General features: G+C 42.7%; 1 protein-coding gene across 2 annotated transcripts; it reads left to right on the top strand.

Moving 5' to 3' along the window:
- The first annotated feature begins 3,479 nt into the window (after window positions 1–3,479).
- On the top strand, window positions 3,480–14,568 carry ddx31 (DEAD (Asp-Glu-Ala-Asp) box polypeptide 31). Of its 2 annotated transcripts, none has more exons than XM_022222714.2 (21): window positions 3,480–3,584; window positions 4,273–4,333; window positions 4,477–4,587; window positions 4,695–4,837; window positions 5,069–5,144; window positions 5,231–5,274; window positions 5,399–5,469; window positions 5,589–5,698; window positions 5,801–5,842; window positions 6,882–6,946; window positions 7,043–7,162; window positions 7,353–7,459; window positions 8,435–8,643; window positions 8,733–8,882; window positions 8,962–9,021; window positions 9,122–9,172; window positions 9,351–9,490; window positions 9,589–9,673; window positions 11,911–12,022; window positions 12,103–12,349; window positions 14,159–14,568. In XM_022222714.2, exons 3-21 carry the CDS (start codon window positions 4,549–4,551, stop codon window positions 14,280–14,282), a joined length of 1,995 nt encoding a protein of 664 aa, XP_022078406.2. In that variant the 5' UTR covers window positions 3,480–3,584; window positions 4,273–4,333; window positions 4,477–4,548; the 3' UTR covers window positions 14,283–14,568. The 2 variants fall into 2 exon arrangements, with proteins under 2 accessions (XP_022078406.2, XP_022078405.2); XM_022222713.2 differs by having other exon boundaries at window positions 4,189–4,333.
- The last annotated feature ends 481 nt before the right edge of the window (window positions 14,569–15,049 follow it).

Below are 15,049 nucleotides of genomic sequence, written 5' to 3'. Positions count from 1 at the left end.
CATAAATACGTGATAAATACAATGTAAATACACCATAAATACGTGATAAATACACTGTAAATACGCCATATATACACTGTAAATACACTGTAAATACACCTTAAATACACCATAAATGAACTGTAAATACATCATAAATACACTGTAAATACACCTTAAATACACTGTAAATACACCGTAAATAAACCATAAATACACTGTAAATATATTGTGAATACACTGAAAATACATGATAAATACACTACAAATACACCTTAAAACACCATAAATATACTGTAAATACACCATAAATACACTGAAAATACACCACAAATACACCGTAAGTACACCATAAATACACTGTAAATACACCTTAAATACACCCTAAATGCACTGTAAATACACCCTAAATGCACTGTAAATAGACCTTAAATACACTGTAAATACACCATATACACACTGTAAATACACTGTAAATACATCATAAATACACTGTAAATGCACCATAAATACATGATAAATACACTGTAAATACACCGTAAATACACTGTAAATACACAAAATACACCATAAATACACCATATATACACTGTAAATACACCTTAAATACACTGTAAATACACCTTAAATACACCATAAATGAACTGTAAATACATCATAAATACACTGTAAATACACCATAAATACATGATAAATACACTGTAAATACACAAATACACCATAAATACACTGTAAATACATCATAAATCCATTGTAAATACACCGTAAATACACTGTAAATACACCGTAAATAAACCATAAATACACTGTAAATATATTGTGAATACACTGAAAATACATGATAAATACACTTCAAATACACCTTAAAACACCATAAATATACTGTAAATACACCATAAATACACTGCAAATACACCATAAATACACTGAAAATACACCACAATTACACCATAAATACACCACAAATACACTGTAAATACACCTTAAATAAACCATAAACAAACTGTAAAATACACCATAAATACACTATAAATACACCATAAATACACTGTAAATACACCATGAATACAGTGTAAATACATCATAAATACACTGTAAATATACTGTGAATGCACTGCAAATACACCATAAATACACTGTAAATACACTATAAATACACTATAACTATACTGTAAATACACCATAAATACACCGTAAATACACTGTAAATGCACCATAAATACACTGTAAATACACCATATACACACTGTAAGTACACTGTAAATACATCATAAATACATGATAAATACACTGTAAATACACAAATACACCATAAATACACTGTAAATACATCATAAATCCATTGTAAATACACCGTAAATACACTGTAAATATATTGTGAATACACTGCAAATACATGATAAATACACTACAAATACACCTTAAAACACCATAAATATACTGTAAATACACCATAAATACACTGCAAATACACTATAAATACACTGTAAATCTATGTGTGTGTGTGTGTGTGTGTGTGTGTGTGTGTGTGTGTGTGTGTGTGTGTGTGTGTGTGTGTGTGTGTACATGTTTATCTATATTGGTGGGGACACCCCACGGGTGGCAACCGTGTTTTCTTGGCCATGTTGTTGTTACTAAAAATGTAAAAGTGCAAAAACGTTTCTTTAGGGTTAGACATTGTTTTGGTCTGGGTTAAGGTTAGGGTTAGGGTTAGATATGAATGGGAGTCAATAGTAAGTCCCCACAGTGATAGAAAAACACAATGTGTGTGTGTGTGTGTGTTTGTGTTGTGTAGCAGGCTGTCGCCTCAGGCAGTCTCCATCTTTGAACCGTTCGTGTCTCAGAGTTCAGCCGTTTTCAGTTTCGTCAAATGAAAAAAATCAAAACAATGACAAAGATTCAAAAACGTTTGTGACAGTTTCAGTCGCCGTGGAAACACGACGGAGCAATCATGTGATCAGCTCACCTGGTCACCACTACAGACGTTATCATCTCCATCTACAGATCCAAACACCTGAACTGGACCAGAACTGGTCTCATGACCGGACCAGTTCTGACCGGTTCCTGCAGGATTGATGACTTCAGGTGGAACTTTCCAGTTTTAACTGAGAACAAACTGTGTGGTGCAAACTCTGATTGAGCTGAAGATGATGAAGATGATGAAGACAGTTTGATTGACAGCAGCGTCTCGTCTGTAAATCCTCTCGTTTAAATCTGGTTGATCTCAGAAGCTTCAAAGCTTTTGGAGAAAAACTAAAATTAATTTTCAGCTTTAGTCCCAGGAGGAGCTCAGAGGGTTTATAAATACCACAGAGAGACGCAGCAACCAGCAACAGGCAACCAGCAACTAAAAACCAGCAACCAGGCAACCAGCAACTACAAACCAACAACCAGGGAACCAGCCACAGGCAACCAGCAACCAGCAACCAGCAACTGGAAACCAGCAACCAGCAATCAGGCAACCAGCAACTACAAGCCAGCAACAGGCAACCAGCAACTAAAAACCAGCAACCAACAACTAGAAACCAGCAACCAGCAATCAGGCAACCAGCAACTACAAGCCAGTAACAGGCAACCAGCAACTAGAAACCAGCAACCAGGGAACCAGCAACTAGAAAACAGCAACCAGGGAACCAGCAACTACAAACCAGCAACTAGAAACCAGCAACCAGCAACTAGAAACCAGCAACCAGAAACCAGCAACTGGAAACCAGCAATCAGGCAACTAGAAACCAGCAACCACGCAACTAGAACCCAGCAACCAGGCAACCAGCAACCAAAAACCAGCAACCAGGCAATAAGTAATCTATGTGATGCTATTGGATTACTGTGTTCATCTCATTAATGCTGAGTCGACCACTGCATCTGTTTAGAAATACTCTGTTTCAATAAAAGTACTCAGTCTGTAGAGTAGAAATATTAAAAATACAATCACATATTGAAATAATTAATATTAGATAATAAGTTAATCAACATTTGCGTTTTAATTTGTGTTCATTTCAGATTTCATTACATATTTCTAGACTCTAATGTGTTTATTGCTATCTGTTCATTAATATTCTGTTTTAATCATTAATAGATCCTGTTTTATTCATTAATAGATCCTGTTTTATTCATTAATAGATCCTGTTTTATTCACTAATAGATCCTGTTTTATTCATTAATAGATCCTGTTTTATTCATTAATAGATCCTGTTTTGTTCACTAATAGATCCTGTTTTGTTCACTAATAGATCCTGTTTTATTCATTAATAGATCCTGTTTTATTCACTAATAGATCCTGTTTTATTCACTAATAGATCCTGTTTTATTCATTAATAGATCCTGTTTTATTCATTAATAGATCCTGTTTTATTCATTAATAGATCCTGTTTTATTCACTAATAGATCCTGTTTTATTCATTAATAAATCCTGTTTTGTTCACTAATAGATCCTGTTTTATTCATTAATAGATCCTGTTTTCCTTCTATCAACAACAAGCGTTCAATGTAAAACGTGACGCTACTGCGCATGTGCACGGAATCATTCGCCGGGACAGGAGGTAGGGTTTCAGTGACGTACCAGGAAGTGTTTACACGCGTGTTTGAGTCGTGAAAGTTTCGCGGTGAGTTTTTGATTTTCTGTTTTTCTCTGTTCTTTCTGAATCTACAGAGCACCTGCTAGCGAGCGTCAGTCTAACGCCGTTAGCATCAGGCTAGCAGCTACCGTTAGCCTGCTAGGTAACTGCTAGCCGTTAGCATCAGGCTAGCAGCTACCGTCGGTAGCTGTACACACACACACCCACACTCACACAGGAACACACGTGTTTGAGAGTCAGTCTGCGTGTGTGTGTGCGCGCGCGCGTGTGCTGTCGGTCCATTAAATCGTGTTTGTCCCTATACAGCCTCATGTTAGCGCCGCAGAACTCCGTTCAGAAATGTGTGAATTTAAGGTTTCCTCTCTGACGGTAAAACTCGAGTAGAGACACGTGATCCTGACCACGAACACGAGCTCAGGTGTGACTTTTTAGTTCGGTACAGGTCAGATTAGTCACTCCGACTGCTTTGTGTGTTTCATCAGAATATTAACATCTAACATCAGCTCTGAGGAGCTGCGGACGTAAAAAAGCCAACGTGGGGTTTCAGATAAATGAGCGGTTTGATGGAGGAGTTACTGACGTCAGTAAAGCTGTTTTATGATGTCATTAAAAACTCTGTGCGTGTCTGCAGTTTGTGGACACACCTGTGTGAGCGTGGAGCAGGTGAGTTGATGATGTCATCAGCTGATGAGCAGTTGTGTCTGAACATCTGCAGTGATGTGACGTCATCGTCCAGCAGGAGGAAACATGTAAAGAGTCAGCAGAGATGGAGCAAGGTGAGAACACACACACCTGTTGTTTACTGGTTGTTTGCAGTTTATTTACCAGTTGTTTACATTTTGTTTAATGATCGTTTACCGCTTGTTTGCAGGATGTTTACCGGTTGTTTACAGCTTGTTTGTCTGATGTGTTTGTGCAGAAGAAGCAGAGAGCGGAGAAAAGGAGGTTCAGCTCCTCGGAGGACGACCGGAGGAGGAGCAGCTTCAAAGACATGAAGCTGCAGGAGGAGGAGCCTCAGGAGGAGACTCAAGTAAACTCACCTGTCCACTCACCTGTTCACACCATTAGCTCCGTTATTTACTATTTGACCTACAGAACAAAACTAAGAGCCTGTTTTTGTCTCTGATTTTGACTCAGGCTCCGCCCACGGAGGTGACCGACACAACACCACCGAAGAAGAAACAGAAGAAGAAGACAGAAGCAGTGAAGGATGCGGGACATGGCAGCATCAAGACATCGTCTCTGTTTAAACACAACCCTGACATCCCACAGCTCCACAGGTACCTCCTCCTCCTCCTCTGATTGGCCCAACAGGCCGGCCTCTGTCTGTGATTGGCTCGTCCTGCTGATGTCACTGTTTCCAATATCGGTAATAAACAATAATAATAATACCTGACTGAACCTGAAACCTCAACCAGAGGTTACCCCGGTGACCTGACTGTGCAGCCAGGTCACCGTGGCGATCCAGCTGTGGTCGTCATGGAAACAGTAACTGTGTCGTTTCCTCTCAGTCCCGCCGTCTGTCAGCTGAAGGAGCAGATCTTCACCAAGGACTCGTTCTCAGACCTTCCCCTGCATCCTCACCTGGTACCCCACTCACCTGTCTGTCCTCCACTGATCGATCGATTGATTGTGAGAGTTCTGCGCTCTGATTGGCTGTTTCTGTCCTCCAGGTGGCAACACTGAACAAAGTCCTGAATGTTTCCACGCTGACCAGGTGAGTCCTCACACACCTATAAATCCACTCATTTAAAGAGACAGGAACTACCTGACTCACCTGTGTGTGTGTGTGTGTGTGTGTGTGTGTGTGTGTGTGTGTGTGTGTGTGTGTGTGTGTTCAGTGTTCAGAAACAGTCCATTCCAGCCCTCCTGTCGGGACGGGACGCTGTGATTCGCTCTCAGACTGGTTCAGGTGAGTCCACACGAAGCTGTTCTTGCTCTCCTGTCTGGTTTGTTGTCATGGCGATAAGATGCCGTGTGTCTACCTGAGCAGGTGAGTTGTCTCTCTGCAGTAACCGTCACTGTCTGCAGGTAAAACTCTGTCCTTCGCCGTCCCACTGGTCCAGAGTCTCCAGGAGCTGCAGCCCAAGATCCAGCGCTCAGACGGACCGCTGGCCGTCGTCATCGTCCCCACCAGAGAGGTTCTAAATGCGTTCTGATACGTTCTAACTACGTTCTGATATGTTCTAAATACATTCTGAAACGCTGTGGTGTGTTTCTCATGGTTCTGTCCTGTTCTCCAGCTCGCCCTGCAGACCTTCAACACCTTCCAGAAGCTTCTCAAGGTAACTCACCTGCTGCTCCTCTGTGTGAACACGTTCAAAGGTTCTACCTGTCTGTGGTTCTACACCTGTCTGTGGTTCTACCTGTCTGTGGTTCTACACCTGTCTGTGGTTCTACCTGTCTGTGGTTCTACACCTGTCTGTGGTTCTACACCTGTCTGTGGTTCTACACCTGTCTGTATTTTCTACACCTGTCTGTGGTTCTACCTGTCTGTGGTTCTACACCTGTCTGTGGTTCTACACCTGTCTGTGGTTCTACACCTGTCTGTATTTTCTACACCTGTCTGTGGTTCTACCTGTCTGTGGTTCTACACCTGTCTGTGGTTCTACCTGTCTGTGGTTCTACACCTGTCTGTGGTTCTACCTGTCTGTGGTTCTACACCTGTCTGTGGTTCTACACCTGTCTGTGGTTCTACACCTGTCTGTGGTTCTACCTGTCTGTGGTTCTACACCTGTCTGTGGTTCTACCTGTCTGTGGTTCTACACCTGTCTGTGGTTCTACACCTGTCTGTGGTTCTACACCTCTCTGTATTTTCTACACCTGTCTGTGGTTCTACCTGTCTGTGGTTCTACACCTGTCTGTGGTTCTACACCTGTCTGTATTTTCTACACCTGTCTGTGGTTCTACACCTGTCTGTGGTTCTACACCTGTCTGTGGTTCTACACCTCTCTGTATTTTCTACACCTGTCTGTGGTTCTACACCTGTCTGTGGTTCTACACCTGTCTGTGGTTCTACCTGTCTGTGGTTCTACACCTGTCTGTGGTTCTACACCTCTCTGTATTTTCTACACCTGTCTGTGGTTCTACACCTGTCTGTGGTTCTACACCTCTCTGTATTTTCTACACCTGTCTGTGGTTCTACCTGTCTGTGGTTCTACCTGTCTGTGGTTCTACACCTGTCTGTGGTTCTACACCTCTCTGTATTTTCTACACCTGTCTGTGGTTCTACCTGTCTGTGGTTCTACACCTGTCTGTGGTTCTACACCTCTCTGTATTTTCTACACCTGTCTGTTGGGAGCTCACTCAGGTGTGTCTCTGCAGCCGTTCACCTGGATCGTTCCAGGTGTGCTGATGGGAGGAGAGAAGAGGAAGGCAGAGAAGGCCAGGTAGGATGGCACACCTGGACCGGACAGGTTCTACCTGATGTTCCTGGTCTCTGTGGTGATGATGAGGAACCTGAATGTTCTGCCATGTGTCTTCAGGCTCCGTAAAGGAATCAACATCCTGGTGTCGACTCCTGGACGTCTGGTGGATCACATCAAACACACCCTGAGCATCGCCTTCAGCGCCGTCCGCTGGCTGGTCCTGGACGAAGCCGACCGGTGACCCCACACACACACACACACACACACACACACACACACACACACACACACACACACACACACACACACACACACACACACACACACACACACACTAAGCGGCAGCCGTGTGTCTGTTGTGTTAATGTGTGTGTCTATTGTGTTAATGTGTCTGTTGTGTTAATGTGTGAGTCTGCTGTGTGTTCAGGACTCTGGATCTGGGCTTTGAGAAGGACCTGACCGTCATATTAAACAGCCTTAATGCTGCTGGACCCAGCAGACAGAACGTCCTGCTGTCAGCGACGCTCACCCTGGGTAACGCTAACACGCTAGCACGCTAACAGGCTAACTGCTGAGCAGAGCTGAAACATGGGCTGTGTCCGAAATCGCATACTAACGTACTACATACTACATACTCAATGAGTATATACTGTATACTACGTACTATAAGTATGATTAGAATGCCGACCGTTCACACTGTAGTATACTACTACGTTTCCCATAATGCATTTCAAACCTCCGACGACAAAAACCGGAAGTACGGTTATCAAATATCTCGGCTGAATGCCGGCTTCAGGTCGATTTTACGCTAACAAACAGTCGCATAATTAATATGGTAATTTCAAGCCGGCACTCCTCATGCAGTTATTAGCCAGATTATGCGATTCGTTTCAGTTGTAGCTGCAGGCTACTCGAGGTAGCTGCTACTTGTTCTGTATGCAAAGCGAGCTGCTGCAACTAGCTGCTAGCATTCAGTAGCACGTTGTGAGGCGTCTGACAAATTTAAAACGTTGGTCAGAAAACGCCTATTTCTCAAATCTGTGGGGTGATTAGGATGACTACTTAACCACATAAAATAAAATAAAAATCGCCCCGGTCCGGCCACATATCCCGTGGAGGCTTGCATTTTGGTGGATAGCTCGCAAAGCATTATGGGACGGTTGAGTATGACTAGTGTGGTCACCGCGCATACTTCAAATTTTTCCGGGTATAGTATACATCCGGGTATTTCTCGCGTACTCAGTCTTTTCATACTATCCACTGTGAACGCACTACATACTTATTTTGACGTCACATTTAGTATGAGTAGTACGTTAGTATGCCATTTCGGACACAGCAATGGAGATAGACACACATCTACAGCATGAGGAGACAACAAGAACGAGAGAAAAACCTCGAAAAAACTAAAGAATAAAATGGATGATAGATTTCTAACCAATCAGAAACAGACTCCTCCACAGCAGGAGTTTCACTTTGTTTCAGCCTCTCTAACGCCTCTCTGTGTTTCAGGGGTGACCCGCTTAGCAGACGTCTGTTTAAACGACCCAATCAGCATCCATGTGTCTGGCCCCGCTTCCTCTGACCTCCCTGCTGTCACTCCTGACACCAGCCAATCAGAGAGCTTCGCCGTGCCGGAGGCTCTGCGGCAGTTTGTGGTTCTGGTTCCCAGTAAGGTCCGACTGGTCTGTCTGGCCGCCTTCATCCTGGACAAATGCAAGGTGAGAACAGAAGCATGTGGCCGGCAGCCTGGCAGCTGATTGGCTCGGTGAACCGTTGCCATGGTGACCTGACGGTCGGTTTCTGTCAGTTTTCTCAGAACAAACTCATCGTATTCGTGTCGAGCTGCGAAGTCGTCGACTTCCTGCACTCGCTGTTCACCGCCGTCCTCGCCGGGCCCTCGGCCAATCACAAGCCTCCGGTCGGCTTCTTGCGTCTCCATGGCAACATGAAACAGGAGGTAACGCCGCCACCTATCTCCACCAATCAGCGCTCTGCTGCCACTCACCTGTCTCAGGTGTGTTTGTTTTCTCCACCAGGAGCGATCGGAGACGTTCCAGCAGTTCTCAGAGTCAGAGGGGGGAGTCCTGCTGTGCACGGTCAGTATTACTAACTAGTACTACTACTGAGTACGCCTACACAGTGCTACTACTATCCTTTAGTACTACCTACTATAAATACTCCTACTGTGTATTTCAGGACGTAGCAGCCAGGGGTCTGGACCTTCCTCAGGTCACCTGGATCATTCAGGTACTTCTACCTTCGGTACTGCAGTATTTTACTCAGTAAACATGAAGATATTTGTAACGTACTCGTTTAGATCAGTAGGTAATTCAGGTGAACTCACCTGTGTTTCTGCTCCAATCAGTGGTTTAGATGTAATTGTTTGAGATGAATCAACCAATCAGAGCGCAGCGTTGTGTTTCAGTTCACGCCCCCCACGGCGGCGGCCGAATACGTTCACCGGGTCGGTCGGACGGCTCGGATTGGAGGACGAGGAAGCAGCCTCCTCTTCCTCACCCCCGCTGAGACCGCCTTCATCACCGAGCTGGCCAATCACAACATCAGGTCTTTGACTGACGGCCGCCGTGGCCAATCACCTTCTGACTAACTACAGACAGCGTTTCTTGGTTGTGACTGTGTGGGCGGGGCTTGTTGTGTTTCAGCCTATCAGAGATGAAGCTGCAGGACATCCTGTCCAGTCTGATGATGGACGACACCTACAAGGGGCGGGGCAAGTACCACAGCAAGGTGAGTCGCACCTGGCCTCCAGGGTTCCTCTGGAGATCTCAGGGTTCTTTAGAGATCTAAGGGTTCTTTAGAGATCTAAGGGTTCTTTAGAGATCTCAGGGTTCTTTAGAGATCTAAGGGTTCTTTAGAGATCTAAGGGTTCTTTAGAGATCTAAGGGTTCTTTAGAGATCTCAGGGTTCTTTAGAGATCTAAGGGTTCTTTAGAGATCTAAGGGTTCTTTAGAGATCTCAGGGTTCTTTAGAGATCTAAGGGTTCTTTAGAGATCTCAGGGTTCTTTGAGTGCAGTGAGGTGTTTCATGGAGTATTTGAAGGTTCCTAACGGGGTTCTTGTGATGCCTGAGAACATTCTGAGGTTTTAAGTGCTGTGTTCTGGAGTCTGTGGAGGGATCTATGAGTCTTAATATTGACATATTGATCCTGTATGGGTTATTGATCCTGTATGGGTTATTGATCCTGTATTGATCCTATGTGGGTTATTGACCATGTATCGATCCTGTATTGATCCTGTATGGGTTATTGATCCTGTATTGATCCTGTATGGGTTATTGATCCTGTATGGGTTATTGATCCTGTATGGGTTATTGATCATGTATTGATCCTGTATTGATCCTATAAGGGTTATTGATCATGTATTGATCCTGTATTGATCCTGTATGGGTTATTGATCCTGTATTGATCCTATGTGGGTTATTGATCCTGTATTGATCCTATATGGGTTATTGATCCTGTATTGATCCTATATGGGTTATTGATCCTGTATTGATCCTATATGGGTTATTGATCCTGTATTGATCCTATGTGGGTTATTGATCCTGTATTGATCCTATATGGGTTATTGATCCTGTATTGATCCTATATGGGTTATTGATCCTGTATTGATCCTATATGGGTTATTGATCCTGTATTGATCCTATGTGGGTTATTGATCCTGTATTGATCCTATATGGGTTATTGATCCTGTATTGATCCTGTATTGATCCTATAAGGGTTATTGACCATGTATCGATCCTGTATTGATCCTGTATGGGTTATTGATCCTGTATTGATCCTGTATGGGTTATTGATCCTGTATTGATCCTGTATGGGTTATTGATCATGTATTGATCCTATATGGGTTATTGATCCTGTATTGATCCTATATGGGTTATTGATCCTGTATTGATCCTATATGGGTTATTGATCCTGTATTGATCCTATATGGGTTATTGATCCTGTATTGATCCTATATGGGTTATTGATCCTGTATTGATCCTATATGGGTTATTGATCCTGTATTGATCCTATGTGGGTTATTGATCCTGTATTGATCCTATATGGGTTATTGATCCTGTATTGATCCTATATGGGTTATTGATCCTGTATTGATCCTATATGGGTTATTGATCCTGTATTGATCCTATGTGGGTTATTGATCCTGTATTGATCCTATATGGGTTATTGATCCTGTATTGATCCTGTATTGATCCTATAAGGGTTATTGACCATGTATCGATCCTGTATTGATCCTGTATGGGTTATTGATCCTGTATTGATCCTGTATGGGTTATTGATCCTGTATTGATCCTGTATGGGTTATTGATCATGTATTGATCCTATATGGGTTATTGATCCTGTATTGATCCTATATGGGTTATTGATCCTGTATTGATCCTATATGGGTTATTGATCCTGTATTGATCCTGTATGGGTTATTGATCATGTATTGATCCTGTATTGATCCTATAAGGGTTATTGATCATGTATTGATCCTGTATTGATCCTATAAGGGTTATTGATCATGTATTGATCCTATAAGGGTTATTGATCATGTATTGATCCTGTATTGATCCTATAAGGGTTATTGATCATGTATTGATCCTGTATTGATCCTGTATGGGTTATTGATCCTGTATTGATCCTATATGGGTTATTGATCCTGTATTGATCCTATAAGGGTTATTGATCATGTATTGATCCTGTATTGATCCTGTATGGGTTATTGACCATGTATCGATCCTGTATTGATCCTGTATGGGTTATTGATCCTGTATTGATCCTGTATGGGTTATTGATCATGTATTGATCCTGTATGGGTTATTGATCCTGTATTGATCCTGTATGGGTTATTGATCCTGTATTGACCCTGTATGGGTTATTGATCCTGTATGGGTTATTGATCCTGTATTGATCCTGTATGGGTTATTGATCCTGTATTGACCCTGTATGGGTTATTGATTGAGTATTGGTGACGTTCCAGAGCTCGTCCTCGGCGCTGCAGCAGGACATCCGTGAGCGTGCGACCGTCCTTCAGACCGACTTTGAGAACTTCGTGCACTCGGACGCTGAGTCGCTGCAGGCGGCTAAGAAAGGTACGTGTTCACCTGCACGCAGTCGGAGCACAGAGCTGTCTTCTGATTGGCTGACTGTGATGTCACCGTGATGTCACCAGCGCTGCAGTCTTACCTGCGGGCCTACACCACCTACCCCGCTCACCTTAAACACATCTTCCACATCCGATCGCTGCACCTGGGCCACGCCGCCAAGAGCTTCGGCCTCAGAGACGCTCCACAGGGCCTCAGCACCGCCGGAACCAGAACCAAGAGGAACCAGAGCCAGAGCCAGAACCAGAACCGGAGGGCCAAGGACAGGAGCCCCACCAAACACCAGAACCAGAACAAGTCCAGTGGAAAGAAGAGGTGAGTCTGAGAGGAACGTTCTATTCAGAGAGTTCCACAGAGGAGAACGTTCCCCGTGGAGAGTTCTAGAGTAGGTCTACTCTAGAACTTTAGTCTTTAGAGGCGGGTCCAGGTTTATCACTTTTTACATTTTTGGATCATTTTCAACTCATTCTACACAAATGTTGAGTCATTTTCTATCATTTTTGAAGCATTGAGGACCAGTTTGCTGTTTTTTTTTCGTTCTGTGAATCTTCAGTCAGTTTGGATCATTTTGTGGTAATTCTGGATGAATTCTGACTCATTCTGCACAATTTTCTGCTCATTTTCAACAACTTTTATGTCAACTTTGGTCTTTTCTCTTCATTTTGAATCATTTTTGTGTCTTTGGGATCGTTTTTGAGTCATTTAGGACAAATTTCTTGTCATTCTGGATCATTGTATTCATTTTGAACACGTTTTGAGTAATTTTGGATCATTTGTGAGTCAATTTCTATAATTTCTGAAGCATCGTGGACTAATTTTTTGTTTGTTTGGATCATTTTTGGTAACTTTGGATGAATTCTGACTCATTCTGTGCAATTCCTGACAGATTTTAGACAATTTTCTGGTCATTTTCAGCAACTTTTACGTCAGCTTAGATCTTTTCTCATCATTTTGGGTCTGATAAGTTAGTTCTGATGAAACTGACACCAGATCAGTTCCAGATCCATCCAGGAGGCTCAGTCTGAAGAATAAATCTGGTTTCCGGTCTGTTCCTGTAGAACCTGTGGTGAGTTCATAAACATCATTAGTGTGGTGTTTACATGCCTCAGTGTGTTGTTGTTGTGATCAGCTGTTCACAGCGGGCCTGTCAGGACACGCACACACACACACACACACACACACACACACACACACACACACACACACAGGTCAGCAGAGACATCATTAGGTGTGTGTCATCCTCTGGGTGTCGGTCAGTTTGTGACGATGTGTTCAGGTGATGTTTGTTAATCAGACGACAGAGAACCAAGGTTCCGACAGAGAACCTCAGAGGGTCCAATCCGGTCCTCAGAGTGGAAAAATTCCAGAGAAGACATGAACTGCAGATTGTAAATTAGTAAAACTATAAATTTAAAATCATTTCTAGACCATGACAAGTTGTTTGGATCATAAAGTAAAATACTGGATTGTTCTTTGTTCTTTTGTCGTGTCTTGTTTTTGTAATATTTTATCGTTTGTGTAATTTTTTGTCATGTTTTTGTCATTTTGTCTTTTTTTTATCTCGCTTGTGTTGTTTGTTCATTTTTTTGTTGCTTCATAACGTTTTTGTCAAATTTTTTGTCTCATTTTGTTTTGTCATTTGTCTCATGCTCTTTGTCATTTTGTTTCTGTTTTTTGTCATTTTGTTTCTGTTTTTTGTCATTTTGTTTCTGTTTTTTGTTGTTTTGTTTCATGTTATTTGCCTGTTTTTTGTTGTTTTGTGCCTCGTTTTTCTAGGGTTAGGATTTGAACTCAGACTAAATTGATTTTCCTGAGGATCGGGTCGTTCTTTGTGTTCAGTTTGGTTTTATTTTTAACGGTTCTGAGGACAAAACCAGACGGTGTTGTGGAAACGACAGATAATAATTAATAGATTCATGTTCATTTTTGATAACAATAAAAACTGCAGTCAGAAGAACTTTTATTCAACCTGCTTTTAGATTTTTAATAGGACTGAGAACAGACAACAGAGTTCTGAGGCTGGAGAACGTTTGGAGAACCTCATCTTCTGTCTCTGAGAGAACACACAGAGAACCAGCTGATCTACACTACCAGAACCAACACAGACGTTCTCGTTCTTCACAGGTTCTCCGCTGCTCAGATGGATCTCCGGCTGCTTCGCTCCGAGTTCTCCAGCGGGTTGGACGGACGACGGCCAGACAAGAAGAAGAAAAACAAGGAGAAGGTTCTGCAGAAACACCAGAACTGACAGAGAACCTGAAAACACAAAGAACCACAAACGGCTTCCTGTTTCAGGATGTTTCACATTAAAACTGTTTTTCTGTAAAATAAAAGTTGATTTTTACTCAAACCTGCAACAGCTGATTACAGACCAGCAAGGAGCTCTCTGATTGGTCTCTGAGGTGTCCTGTCCTCCTCTCTGATTGGTCGAGGGCTCTTAGTGATGACCAGGAGTCAACATAGACGCTGACATACACTGTGTGTGTCTTTGTGTTGTTTTGTGTCCTGAAATAACACAACTTCCTGATCTGTGAGTTCTACTGTGGTTGTTTTGTTCTGTTACGTTGTGTAGTTGTGGTGTTGTGTACTTGTGTTGACCTGTCCTCTGATCTTTCCTCTAACTTTAGTCTCTGAGTGTTTTTAAAGCTGCAGTTTTTTAGCATCAATATTTCAGCGTCTTTAATTTTTCATCAGCTGATTCTGGAGCAGACGGAGGCAGCTGATTGGATGATGGGCGGCTGGAGGAAGAACCAGTCGGGCGGCGGTTTGATCATCGAATCATTGATCGACGTGCTGCTCTTCACACTTTTATTCTGAAAATCTGTGACGAAGCCGATTCTCAAAACGAGTCGAAGTCACACAAAGAAAACAGCAGATTATTAAGAATTCATCAGCGAGAACTCCACAAGCAGAATCCGGTCAGAACCAGCAGGTCCAGTTAAAACCTGCCAGAACCAAACTAGACTTTGATCTTCATTCAGCCTCACGGAACCACAAAGAAATATTCACACCTCT

This window comes from Acanthochromis polyacanthus, chromosome 7, assembly GCF_021347895.1.
Source record: "Acanthochromis polyacanthus isolate Apoly-LR-REF ecotype Palm Island chromosome 7, KAUST_Apoly_ChrSc, whole genome shotgun sequence".
Lineage (NCBI taxonomy): Eukaryota > Metazoa > Chordata > Actinopteri > Pomacentridae > Acanthochromis > Acanthochromis polyacanthus.
Note: the sequence above shows the minus strand (reverse complement) of the source record. Positions and strands in the feature narration are given on the sequence as shown.